Source organism: Bombina bombina, chromosome 4 (assembly GCF_027579735.1).
Source record: "Bombina bombina isolate aBomBom1 chromosome 4, aBomBom1.pri, whole genome shotgun sequence".
NCBI lineage: Eukaryota > Metazoa > Chordata > Amphibia > Anura > Bombinatoridae > Bombina > Bombina bombina.
In genome coordinates, this window is record NC_069502.1 from 390,262,819 (window position 1) to 390,277,697 (window position 14,879).

Genomic DNA, 14,879 nt, shown 5'->3' on the forward strand with positions numbered 1-14,879 from the left:
TGTTTTATTCCACAGAAAAATTGCTAAACTTCCTGATATTCACTGTTTTGTACAGGCTTGGTTCGTATCAAGCCTGTCATTAAATAAATTTCTCCTCCTTGGAGTCTTAATTTGGTTTTGAAGGCTTTACAGGCTCCTCCAGTTGAGCCTCTGCATTCTTTGGACATTAAACTACTTTCTTGGAAAGTGTTGTTCCTTTTCACCATCTCTTCTGCTAGAAGAGTTTCTGAATTATCTGCTCTCTCTTTTTCTGATTTTACATCAGGATAAGGCAGTTTTGTGGACTTCATTTAAATTCTTACCTAAGGTTGTGAATTCTAACAACATTAATAGAGAAATTGTTGTCCCTTCTTTGTGTCCTAATCCTAAGAATTCTTTGGAGAGATCTTTACATTCTTTGGATGTGGTGAGAGCTCTGAAATATTATGTTGAAGCTACTTAAGATTTCAGGAAGACTTCTAGTCTATTTGTTATCTTTTCTGGTTCCAGGAAAGGTCAGAAGGCTTCTGACATTTCTTTGGCATCGTGGTTAAAGCTTTTGATTCTTCAAGCTTATTTGGAGTCGGGTAAAGCCCCGCCTCAGAGAATTACAGCTCATTCTACTAGAATGAAGCTTCGGTTGATCAGATTTGCAAAGCAGCAACTTGGTCTTCTTTGCATACATTTACTAAATTCTACCATTTTGATATATTTGCTTCTTCGGAAGCAGTTTTTGGTAAAAAAGTTCTTCAGGCAGCTGTTTCAGTTTGATTCTTCTGCTTATGATTACGATTTTTTGAATAAAACACAATTATTTCCAAATTCCTTTGTTCATGCTTTTTACTCCTTTCTTTATCACCCCACTACTTGGCTATTCGTTAAACTGAATTGTGGGTGTGGTGAGGGGTGTATTTATAGGCATTTTAAGGTTTGTGGAACTTTGCCCCTCCTGGTAGGATTGTATATCCCATACGTCACTAGCTCATGGACTCTTGCCAATATGAAAGAAATTAATTTATCTGTTAAGTTCTTACATAAATTATGTTTTTCGGATAGCACGTCACGTCCGGTTTTTCGGAATGCATGTCAATTCCAGTTCCAGCTCTGAGGTCACAGCAGATTGCATGATGGAATTCTGGGACATGTAGTTCTGATATATAAAGAGGATATTGATTTATTGTCAATTTATACTAATATGCTCGAGTCTACATTAAATCTAAAATAAATAAAAGCTGCTAGTATTCTAGTATTCATATTCTGGGACTCCTGCCCAGCTAGCGCGGATCTAGTCCTCTATCATCGATATATTGATGACATTTTTATGATATGGCGAGGCACTAAGGAAGACTTGAAATTTACAATAGAAGTGATTAACAAAACCTCAAGTTTACCTATGAATTTAGCCATACTAATATAACGTTTTTAGATCTATTTATAGAGATAGAAAATGGTAAAATCGAAACTTCCACCTTTTTAAAAAAAGTCAACTGTAACAACTACATTCATCAATCAAGCTGCCATCACCCTACTTGGAAAAACAATATCCCAAAAGGGACAATTATTAAGAGTTAAGAAAAATTTTCAAAGGTTATTCAGAAGATGTGTTAGAGAATACCATTAAAACTGTCAATACAATAGACAGATAATCTCTTTCATTGTCCTACTGATTACAAAATATAGTGAGAATCGTATTCTAATTGAACTTATAATTAAGAACAATTGGTACCTATTGAAACAAGAAAATATAATAGGTGAAAAATTAAGTAATGCCCTGAAATGTATCTATCGTAAATCTGAAAACCTCAAGACAATGCTAGCACCAAGTCTACAAAAAACAGAATAGAGATTATTTGAGACTAATATTAAAGCAGAGAGACTAAAAGGTTTCTTCCCATGTGGATGGTGTAAAGCTTGCCAGCATGGTATTAAGGGTGACACATTTAAATCAAATATTAGCCAAGAGGTTTTTAAGATCAAGGACAAAGGGGTAATTTATCTGTTAAAATGTGGTTGTAGCCTCCAATATGTTGGACAGACAACACAGAGTGTCCAGGACAGAATCAGGGAACATTTATTAGCCATTAAACATAAGAGACAATGTCCCACTATACAAACATTTTCAAGACAAACATGGAGGCAAAAATACAAGTCTCAAATATATGGCTATATGTAAAGTACCAAAACAACGGAGAGGGGGAGATTATGGTAAAAGACTACTACAGGCCGAGGCAAAATTGAGTTTTTACATAGATAGTATATATCCACAGGGCCTAAATGCTGATTTCGAAGTCTTTCATCTTTTTAACTAAATTATTTTGAAACAACTTTCATTTTTAAATAAATTTCAATTTGAAAATATTGATACAACTCCCCCTCCTACAGTTTGATTCACTTTTCACACTTCATATACTTTCATTTTTTATACTTCTACTCAGTATGAATCATCAATATGTTTTTACATCTCACCGTTTTTTACTGTTTTCTAAAGTTTTTTAATGCTATTTATAAAACTATTTTGTTTTTAATGTCATTTCTATAATGTTTTAGAAAATATCTTCTTTTTAGTGAGATTTTCTGTCTATTAAATATATGTGGTTTTATCATTACCTTTCATCCAATTGTATAAACTCTTAATTGTACTCTATCCAATTGTTCTTATTTATAAATGTATTGTATTCACAATGTGAATTACATTAGAGGTATATACCTACCGATATGGACAATCCCTAATACTAGTAACTTTTATTTATTTTAGATTTAATGCAGACTCGAGCATATTAGTATAATCTGACAATAAATCAATATCCTCTTTCTATATCAGAACTACATGTTCCAGAATTCCATCATGCAACCGGCTGTGACCTCAGAGCCGGAATTGACATGCATTCTGAAAAACCGGACGTGACATCTGAAAAAAACGGAAGTGACGCGTCACCTGGATGTAACGTAGTTGTCATGTGGCGTTTTTCATAGAATACAATATTTAGAACGGATTAACAATCCAGACTATTATGATAATATGGAGTTTCTACTACGAAGGTTTGTAATCCTCAATTCCAGAACTTAACAAATAGGGGGAATCAGCCTTTAATAATAATATGTCCAATACCGGAAGTGAGTCAGTAGCCACCATCTTTATTAAGGGCATTAGAGGATTGCCATGATACATGTAATGGCATTTTAAGGCAGGAAATTACAGGAAGTAAAAGAGCCAGTGGCCACCATCTTTATTAAGGGCATAAGAAGGTTGTCATGATACATGTAATGGCAATTTACGGCGGGAAATTACACCCATCTTGATTGGTCCCTATAGGCTATTTAAGCCATACTTTTACCAGCAGTAGACATCTTGAGAATTTGGGGCCGAAACGCGTTGATGTACATGGTATAAGTAGTCACTGCTCGAGTTTACATATAGGGTAAGCCTATTTTCAATTAAGTTTATATTCATATTAGCGTTATTGCACTGTGTGATTTTTGTTTTTTACAGGTACTGCAATTTTTGGATCCTATTGGATTTCTTATTCACTTTTTTCCCTTGATTCACTTTCCTCCAATTTTATTTTTATGTTTTTGATTTTTATCATATTTTTGATAAGCATCTTTATTTTGATTTTTGATTTCTTGGATACCCCATCATACACAAAGGATTAATTGGATTCACAAGGGCACCGGATCTGTTACACAGGACATTTGCTAAGGATATCATCACTTATTAAGACTTTTTATATCATTTGGGACTTTTAATACACATTTTTTTTTGTGTTTATACGTTTTGGTATTCCCTTCTCTCCTGAGGGGCACTTTATTGTTTTAACTAATTTTTTAATTGTTTTCAATTGAATTGTTATATGTACATAGGGTACCCTAGTTTATGTGAATGTAATAAATGTATTTTAATATTATTCTGATACTTTAGCCTATAGCTGGCGCTCCCTCTTTGTATATTGATATTCATTTTTTTGAGTTTTTAGGGGTCTCACTTTGGGATCTTGTATCTGTTTGGATGTTGGCCCTGTATATGCACTTTTAAACAAAAAAGATATTATAATATCAGCGATAGGAGTAGTGCTCAAAACAGAGTGACTTACATAACAATAAAAAAATAATACTTACCAGTAGACATTCGTCCGCCATCAAGTAGCAGACAGCCAAACCTGTACTGAAACATATCAGTAGAGGTTATGGAATAGGAGTATCTTGTAGATCCGTAAAGGGAGGCAACACACAAGTCCTGTGGCCGATTATGAAAAGTTTATGAAGAAATTCCCATGATGTGAATAAAAGAATCCTAAACAATACCACAAATACATCCCTCTGACAAGCACTGCACACTGAGGGGAAACTGGGCCTCAAAATACACTGAAAACCCCTCTCTCTGAAGAAAATCATGCACACTTCATTCTTCAACCACCTCCAACGAAGGCAAAGGAAAGACAGATATGTGTGAGGTGGGAGGGGTTATATAGAGCTCTTGGAATTGGCAATCTTTGCCTCCTCCAAGTGGTAGGGAAGGGAATTCCCATGAGTAATGGATTGTGGACTCTCACCACCTGTATGAAAGAAAAATAAGCTGTTAAAAAGGGAGATTGATGCACACACGTTTTTTTTGCATGCTAGTCATACGTGTGCTAGCCCTTAAAGCTGAAGCACAGGAAAACTTAACGCCCCTGAGAATGTGAACCCAGACATCTACAATCTCGAGGGCTCAAGAGCGCTATCTCGATGGCAGCAGACCCGAAGGCAGACACAAAGTTAAAAATACAAATTAAATTCTGTGCACCAAAAACCAATGCGCAATTGTTTTTTTTTTATATAAGGGCAATAAAAATGACTCTGTTCCAAGGCTATATAAATATTAAATAAATATATGACTATAAATGCCCAACTAGACTAAAGAGTGTAATATAATTGAAAATAAGATACTTACCAACAGACGGTCATCTACTAGTAAAGTAAATAGCCAACCCAGTACTGAAACATATCAGCCACCACTATAAAATGTTTGTGACAAAATTTCCGATGAGGAGAAAGAGAGTCACAAATCATACCCCAAATACATCCCTGTGACAAACACTGTAATCTGAGTGGAAAACTGGCCCCTCAGCAGCACTAATTCCACATCTGAGTCATGCGACTAGCATTGCTGATTGGATCAGCTGTGTTTTCCGCTTGGGACCAGCACTGCTCTGCAAGTCCCGAACATTATTTCTACTGCGTATTTAACTTCTTTGAAGGAGTTACCGTTACACACACAGAAGTCTAGGGTTGACAATCTTAAAAAATGACATGCTCTAACGAATTAGAACATTCAATTTTTTTTTTACTATAGGATGTGAGGTAGGCACATACAGTATATACATTTGAAAGTTACCAAATCAGCTAGGCTATTGGCATTTACTACTTCCTTGGGTAATGAGTTCCACAATTTAATTAGTTACAGTGACAAAACATTTACGTTTTTGAGATTAAATCTGCTTTCCTCTAGCCTTAAATTGTGTCCTTTTGTCAGAAAATTTTCTTCGAACAGAGCTTCTTGAATATATTTATATAAAGTAATCATGTCGGGGACACCCGGGCGGCGGCCATCTTGCAGGTCGCACTGAACTTCAGCTCCTCAAGCTTCTTCCACTGATCTCTAATTTAAAGCTGTATTTTTATTAGTACCCTGCTCTAAATAGTGGAGAGGCTTGTCTGAAGAGGTCTGCTTTCCAGAAATAGGGTTTTGGAGAGTGACCGGGCTTCACTGCCCTCAGTACCGGACTTTATACTTTGAGGCCTTTCCCTATAATTGAAGCCTCAGTCTGTCCCCACAACTAGCTGTGCCTTATGTGCGCAGTCACAAACTAAGCTTTGGATACTGCTAACCTTTGCAGTAAAAATGGAGACGCAAATTCTTCAAGTACTGGAGAATTTATTGCTACAGCATCTTACCCAACTGGATGAGGTTGTATTCAAACCTATGGAGTCAGTCACCCACAAGATCTCATACGCCATAACTGCTGGTGCGGCACAGACAAGTGGTACTGAGGAAGAGATACCTAGTTTGCCTTCAGACCTTCTTCCGCAAAGATCCTCACGAGGAATAGACCCTACCAACTCTGACCCAGCCGAGGAGAAGGAGATAAAGTCAATCCTGGGTTGTACCGCTCCTGTTACTAACATAATTATGGTGGACCATGAAAGGGAATGGCTATCTACTGGTTTACTGCCTGCTAAAGAAAATTACACTAAAGACACCCACATCCAGCAGGACCCCAAGCACCCAACTGCCAGAGAGACGTCCGGAGCTCCTAAGGAGCCTAGGGGTAAATACGCCACCTCACACCCAGCGATAGAGGAAGCCACGGAACCTAAAGATACTTACCGCTGCGTTATTGAGAGTGGCTTAGGCCGCAATGCCTCTGAGTCTGCTGAGGCTACGGCCGGCGCCAGAATATGCCCCATGATTGAACTTCATCAAATATTCACTTCAGCGCTATTGCTGCTTCTCAGAGTCTCCTTTTGGGCGGAATGGCTGCTACTCCCTTGGAAATCAGGTGATCAGCCCGGCATGTCAGGGAACTATTGTCCCCCAATAAGAACTGGTGTAGGGTAAGTGCAAGCAGCACAGATAACATCCGAGTCCCGTGGACTGTTGAGATTCCTTAGCGAACAATGTTTTACCCCTTTCTGCCACTAAAATAAGTATTGGAAGAACCCCCTCAGCTCATACAATCATCCGGACTGCCCCCACCTAAGGATTTGCGGCCCTGGATGTGCTAAGGTCAGAGATATGCCCAACATGACTGTTAATTATAGCAACCCCTAACAATGGCATATTAGTCTGGAGTACGGGAGAGCACTGAATGACTTTAGTTTACTCTAGTTTCTCACAGCGTGTGACCCTTCTGCCCTGCTCACAGTCTGTTTTTCAGGCCTATGCTCATTAGGTAAAATATAGGTTACGCAGCTTCCCCACTGTCAAAAGCTGAAGCAGTGGTCACTAACAGAGCCCTTTGTATTTTGATTCGCCGCTACCAACCCTGCACTATGGGCCATATGTATTCTATTAACTGTCCACTTATTTAAATGTAACCTCTTGCTTGTGTTGTTATTTTCACTGGCCTTGGTGTATGTAGGGCATGTTTTACCTTCTGTCCATCTACCTATGCAGAGCATCCGCTAATACTACTCATAGTAGACTACCAGAATGGATTCATATAGAGCAACCTATTACTGATGAAACTACACTGATGCCTCTAAAATTGTTAGGTTGTGCGGTCAGTACCTTTTTACCCATGAACACACAGACCCCCCCCTCTTTTTTTTAATATGGGACATATTTACACTAACAAATATAATCTGCTCCTTTGTCAGAGCCTTCTTACCCACTACTATCAATTTAAGATTAAGGGTCAAATACACTACATTACCTTATATACACAAATGGGTGGTCTAAGGTAATACTTCCGCCAGCTTACATGTTTTATCTTGTACAAAAAGTTTAGTCAGCAGCTGAGACTTGCTCTCCACTCAATTTCCTAACCAGGTAATTATGCAGTGCTACACCTCCTGCTGCAAATAGTAGACTAATTAAATACACTCAATAACCACAAATATTCTGGCAGGTTCTCACCATCCTACTCCAGTTGGTAATGCACAGTTGGCTCTGAAATTATTTAGATATACTGTCTATATCTACATAGTTATGAACATGTGGACCCTCTATGTTAACATATGAAAGCTACAATACAATTGGTGTAAGATATTGTCTGTGGCAGGTCTTATTCCCTATATGTCTCCATACACTAAATGCAATTCCGGGGTCCAAAAATGGCCCAGTTTGCTATTTTACTTTTCCCCATAAAATTCCCCATTTGGACTTTACATGAAAATATGAGGTTTACGTGTATCTAATCTATATAACTGGGCGTTTATTTGTATTCCTGCCTTTGACTTTTAATATGCATATTATCTATGTGACTTTTCTTTGTCTCTGGAACTGTGATGTTATTTGCCTGTTTTGTAAACATGTAAAAAGAGGAAATTATTTGAGACCCAAAAGCGGTTTCTTTTGTTTAGGAAAGATCTCCTACACTTTGGTTTTATTGCAATTTGGTCCAAAAGTGGCCTTATGTGACAATTAGGAGGTCTAATGAGCATATGGCATTCAGCTAATCCACTGTACTGGGCCAATTTCTTTAAGGACTCTATACTGTATAAAAACTCCATACAATGTAATATATGTATTCCTTTAATGACATGTTCTACTGCTTTACAGTTCATGTATGCTTTCTGTATGTATGCCTTATTTTATTCCTCAATAAAAATGGGGAAAAAAAAAAAAAAAGTAATCATGTCACCTCTTAAGCTCCTTTTTTTCTAGTAAAAAACAGACCCGGTTTGGCTAACCTCTCCTCATAGCTTAAATTCTCCATTCCCCTTATTAGTTTTGTGGCCCTTCTCTGGGCTTTTTCTAAGTCTGCAATGTATTTGTTTTGAGATTAGTCCCCAGAACTACACTCCGTACTCAAGGTGAGGCCTTACCAGCGATTTATTTAGTGATAGAATTATACTTTTGTGTCATTGTCTCATACGAGTGACATGAGCTTTGATTAGTTTGTTTTCCTTATATATTATATCCCAAGAGGAGACCATTCTCTTAATGCTTCCAAAACTATGGGCCTGATAATCAAAACTTGCCAGCATGGAATGAAATTTTTCAAAATCTTTGGGGGCTTTTTTTTTTTTTTTTTTGAGTGTTCTACTTCAATGCATGTCTTTTCACATACAGAAACCTGTCTAGTGAGATAAACAATTCTCAAGACTTCTTAGATAATATTGAAAAACTAGAGAGCTTTTTCAATTGTGAACCGAGTGAGTTGTTTTGGATAACATATTGGACCTATATTTAATTGCTGAGGCATAATCCTATTTTTCATCTTTTGTGGGTAATGAATTCCTGGTGTACACCCTTTAATTTGATATCACTTGATATGTGCGAATAATTACAAAATGTTTACCTTCTGTCATTTCCATTTCTTGTCTCATTACTGTAATAACAATCACCAGGTTCTATTTCCTAGAATTTCTTTAAAGGGACATAAAACCCACATTTTTTCTTTCATGATTCAGATAAAATATACAATTTTAAACAACTTTCCAATTTACTTCTGTTATCAAATGTTCTTTGTTTCTGTTATCCTTTGTTGAAAAGCTGGGATGTAAGCTTACGAGTGTGCACATGTCTACAGCACTAGATGGCAGCATTATTTTCTGTCATGCAGAGCTTCAGGTATGTGCACGCTACCTACCTAGGTATCTCTTCAACAACAAATAACATGAGAACAAAGCTAATTTCATAATAGAAGTAAATTGGAAACCTTTTTAAAATTGTATTCTCTATCTGAATAATGAAAGGGACAGTCAACACCAAAATTGTTATTGTTTAAAAAGATAAATAACACCTTTAATACCCATTCCTCAGCTTTGCACAACCAACATTGTTATATTAATATATTTTATAACATTTAAACCTCTACATTTCTGCCTGTTTCTAAGCCACTACAGACAGCCTATAATCACATGCTTTTTTAAATAGATTTTCACATCAAGAGACTGCTAATCCATGTAAACCATATAGATTACATTGTGCTCTCTCCCGAGAAGTTGTGGCTTACACTGCACTAATTGACTAAAAAGCAAAATCAATAAATAATAAATAAATAGCCATGGGATCAGGGGGCTGTCAAAAGAGGCTTTAGATACAAGGTAATCACAGAGGTTCAAAGTATATTAATATAACTGTGTTGGCTATGAAAAACTACATTTTTAAAAGTTACGACCATATAAATCCAGGTGTTCTCTTGAACTTAAGTGTGTTAAAAACAAAGGGCTACATTACAAGTGTAGCACTAATTTAATGTGTGCCCGTAAATAGGAAGATTTGCCCATTTATGGGCGCACATTAAATAACCAGCCATTAGGAGTGGCTGCTTAATGCTACCACGACCTAGCAGTAGCACTTTGAGCTCAGTGAAATTAAGTCAGACCTCTGGTTAATTAAAAAAATGTCCCCGAATTGCACCCTAAAATGAAGAGTATAGTTCCTTTTTAAAAATAAAATATATGAGAATCATTTTTTAAAAAAAATTTTTTAATAAAAAATGAGCTTTTTTTGTGTGAAAATATAACTGCACAAAGCAATTCTAAGGGTTAAAGTAAGTGAATGTGGAGTGTTAGAACCCCCCCCCAAAAAAACAACGCAATGAAGTGCCTTTACTGTACATTGCGGTATATGGGGTCAGTGGTAACTTAATTCATATACATAGATATTTAAACTTTGCTGCCCAACGCTGTGCGACTTACCCCCTTTATTTCGCAAGGTTCTGTGCGGTGTCTATCGGCATCAGAAAGAGGCTTCCAGTGGAGCCTATGGAAGCGAGAGTTTTGTGAGCGCAAAGCTTCCATGCAATGTGAAGTCCCGTTCGCATTGCGCTTTGGCTTCTAATGAATGATGTGCTAATTATGATGAAATTACCACAAAGTCCACTTGGGATGTGCATTCACATGATGGTGTCAACAATCACCTAGCTAGGCTCAATTGTTTAGATTCAAAACAGATTATAAAACAAATGATAAACAAAGAATATTTTATTGTATATTCAGTAAATGAAAATCTTGAGCACAATACTGTACAGGGGTTTTGCTTTAAGCTGTTTTAGCCATAGATGGAAACCTCTTTTGTAAGTCTTGCATTTTATGTTTTTCCTCAGTCTTCTTTCTTGCTTTCATGCGCAAATGCTTCTCTATCCTTAACCTAAAACATAAGCATTATATAAATTCCTTTGACAGTCTGATACTTTTATTGTATCATGTGGCTATCGAGCAGAATAGCCAAAACACCTTTTGTATCATTTAACAGGGCACATTAAAGGACCTCTCAATGCAGTAAAATTGCATAATTAACAAGTGCATAATAAAAAGACAATGTAATAACACCCACTCAGAATTTCAAACGAGCAGTATATTTTTTTTTCTGACACATTTATTTTTTCTCCCATTTTCCGGCCCCCTGTATCATGTGACAGACATCAGCCAATCACAGACTAGTATACATATACCCTGTGAGCTTGTGCACATGCTTAGTAGAATCTTGTTCCCTAGAAAATGTGCATATAAATATTTGGTAATGGAAGTAAATTAAAATTAATCTAATAATTGTTCTTCATGGTTCAGACAGAGAATGCAATTTTTAACAACATTCCACTTTACTTCTATTATCTAATTTGCTTAGTAATCTTGGTATCCTTTGTTGAAAATCATACCTAGGTCCTTGGGAGCTGTGAGTTAGCTGCTGATTTACGGCTGCACATATATGCCTCTTGTCATTGGATTACCCATGTGCTCAGCTAGCTCCCAGTAGTGCATTGCTCCTCCTTCTACAAAGGATACCAAAGATTTTTTGATAATTCTATGTTGTGTTTGCAATTGTTTGATATCCGTGAGAGCAGAGTATTTTTGTGTATTTTCTTTAACAAAAGATAAAAAAAAGTTAAACAAAGAATCTTTCACAGCCTTCTTTGCTCTTATTTACCAAGGATGCCAATATTAGTAGAGGGCACAGTATGTGTGGGTATTGGTAGAATGTATTTTAAGCGCATAAATATGATAATAACCCATAACAAAAGCTTTTGGTTGAACCAAAAAAAAAAAAAAAAAAAAAAAGCCTGCCTCACTACATCCTACAAAGACTACCAGCCTATGGGGCACTCATGGTCTTTGCTGACCATTAGGCCTCAGACCATTTATTTCATTGTTCAAAAATTGACAGGCAGCAGAGAAAAGATATTGTAGTTAGATGTTAAGTGAAAGCTGGATGTGCAGCATCATAAATACATGATTTGTAATGTATTCATCCCATTAAACAAAAAAGTTACCATCTAACATAGCATCAAAAGTCAGGCAGGAATGCTCTTGACCTATGCAAAACATCTGCATCGTCATTTAAAAACAAACAAAAAAAATAAATTAAAAAAACAAAACAAAAACACTGGCTTCCAATTAAATTAGCAAAATGATAAAAAATAATCCTGGGAAATGTTAGTTGGTTGATTTACTTAAAGGGACACTCAAGTCAAAATCATGAATCAGATACAGCAATTTTAAACAACTTTCCAATTTACTTTCATTAACAAAATGTGCACAGTCTTTTTATATTTAAACTTTTTGAATCACCAGCAAAAATGACAGAATATACGTATAAGCATTTGTAATTGGCTGATGGCTGTCACATGGTACAGGGGGAGTGGAAATAGACATAACTATTAAAGTTGTCAAAATGAAATCTACTACTCATTTGAAGTTCAGTGCTATTGCTTTTTATCATGCATTTGTTGATTATGAAAGGCTACTGTGTTTACTGGTCCCTTTAAAACAAAATATAAAAAAGAGTGTAGGGGATATTCAGTATTTGCTGCAATATCAATAATTGGTATCACTTGTCAGAATCTGATTAACAGGACAGCAATCAACAAGCAAGCAATTGTCAATGCAAGGTTTGTACATTTCCTTAAAGGGACATTCCAGCCAAAATTGTAATCCACATGGGTGCATTTCATTTTTGAATAGAAGCATTTTTGTAATATTCACATGTATTAGCAAAAATGCTCCTAATAAAAGCTATAGCTGTTTCAACAGTGTATTTACGTATAAACTGTGCACCAGCATTTTAACACGTGCTCAGAGAGCCTAAGGTGCTTGTACCATCTGCTAATGACTCTGAGCAGCTGCAGTATTTACAATGGTGATGCTCTGAGAATATTTAGCTATGCTTCACATGCACGTGCAGAGAAAAATGTTAACACTAAAACAATGGTAGCTTTTACTAGAAGCATTTTTGCTAAAACATATATTGCAAATATGTTTCTATTCAAAGATGTAATTCATTGATGTTCATTTCACTTTTGACTGGAATGTCCCTTTAATTTTACATTGTTACTAAAATGTGTGTAATGTTTTAAATGGTGGAACATGATTGTAGGTGATAATAGTAAAGAGTTTCTTAAATTATGGGGTTTAAGAATGTTAAAAAGATGACCAAAAACGTAATATTTGAACTTCTCTGCACATAGGTAATCAGTATTATTATTATTTTTTTAGAACAATGATCACTTGCTTACCTAATGTAATGGTCTACATATGGCAATGCAAAGAACTTCTTTTTCTTATATCCTGTGTTCATATACCAAGGCATTGGCCATTCCTTGCATGTGTGCCTGTGAACAATGAAACAAGGAGAAGTGGAGGTTATTTGGTTTATATTTGGCCAGCTCATTATATAAGACATAGTGCATTCACATACCAGAATGTTTCCCCGAAACAGTTCCTCCTCCAGTCTCCTGGCCTTGCATTTTCTTGACCAGTCTGTAGAAGCCTGAGTGAATCTTCTCTTTCAGTAACAACAGTATCAATCCTCTTCATAGTGTCCTCCACCTGCAGAATTATGGCATTAGCACCGTCGGTTTATGTGAATGTATACAATATGTGTAGCACTTTGTTTATACGGTCTGCATAAAGTTTGTATTATCATCTTGTATAAATATTAAAAAATATATATATATATATATATATATATATATATATATATATATATATATATATATATATATATATATATATATATATATATATATATATATATATATATATATATATATATATATATATATATATATATATATATATATATATATATATACCGTCCATACCACACAGGATATACCCTCCAAAGGTCGTCTGCCTGGGTGCTATGATGCTTTAAATATTTCCTATACAAATGACAGCACTCTCAGGTCTTTTTTCAAAATGAGATTAACAAAAGTCTCTTTTTTAATGGAACGTTTTCGAGGAGCTTGTCCCCATCATCAGCATAACACTCAAGTGTAACAAAACATTTTTATACAAACAAACCAATTAATCAAATCTTAACAACCTGTGTCTCTCTTGGTGTCCCAGAAAACCGCCAACCACTCGTGTTTGGAACGCACTATGCGTTCCAGTGCTTTGTGACCGGAAATGCCTAGTGTCATGTGACTTCCGGTTTCGTATATTTACAATATATCTTATCCGTGCAACATTTGCTTATTTCAAAATCATGCTCCAAAATATATTTACTTACTATATGTCTATTAAACTTACATAGACACTATATCCCCTTATCATGCTTGTGATCTTATGATACACTTACTTTTTGCCACTGCAGCGTAATCTAACCAATCTCACATTAGTGTGTTAGTTTAATTTGTGCCAACTTTATATTTCTACTTTCCACTTTCCCTGTGTAGTCTATATGGTGTATCAGTGTCACTGTGTGGGTAATTACATTTATGTGTGTATTTGCGATCTGCTTGTGTTAACTGTGCCCTTTTTGTTTGTCTCAGTTACCATGGTTACCCAGTAGTGCTGGCTATGCATTCTCTATGTGTCTTGCAATCTCTATATGGCCATATTCCCATTTATTCCTTCATTGCACTTAGACTTTGTTGTCTATTGGTTACCCCACTGCAATCTATTATGCATGTGTATTTATCCTTCCCCTAAATGAAAGTATTGCGTTACTCAGCCCCTCTTATCTTAGACCCTTTTGTCTTAGATGGTGTCTGCTTAGAGGCTAGTGGTCTAATTGTGCCTATATGCAGCTTACATTTTTTACACATACATTTCTGACATATAGTTTCCCAAATTCTAGTTTTGCTATCCTGATATTTTATACATTTAGATGTAGCATGTCCTCTTAGTTAATGCTTTTTATTGTTTTCTCCTCTATGTTGTTATTTTTTGTTTGTTTTTCTAAGATTGTCTCTTTGTATGAGGGATCTTCGAATGTCCCCACTATGGTTCAATTGTCTCCTAGACTT

At 36.0% G+C, this 14,879-nt stretch overlaps 1 protein-coding gene across 1 annotated transcript in view; it reads right to left on the reverse strand.

Moving 5' to 3' along the window:
- Positions 1-10,596: 10,596 nt before the first annotated feature.
- MRPL47 (mitochondrial ribosomal protein L47) overlaps positions 10,597-14,879 on the reverse strand; it is a 32,018-nt gene continuing 27,735 nt past the window's right edge. The window contains exons 5-7 of the mRNA XM_053710165.1: positions 13,325-13,455; positions 13,143-13,238; positions 10,597-10,780 (exon numbers count right to left, since the gene is read on the reverse strand). Of these exons, the coding sequence (XP_053566140.1) occupies positions 10,672-10,780; positions 13,143-13,238; positions 13,325-13,455 (336 nt within the window). The 3' untranslated portion in view covers positions 10,597-10,671. The remainder of the gene's footprint in view (positions 10,781-13,142; positions 13,239-13,324; positions 13,456-14,879) is intronic.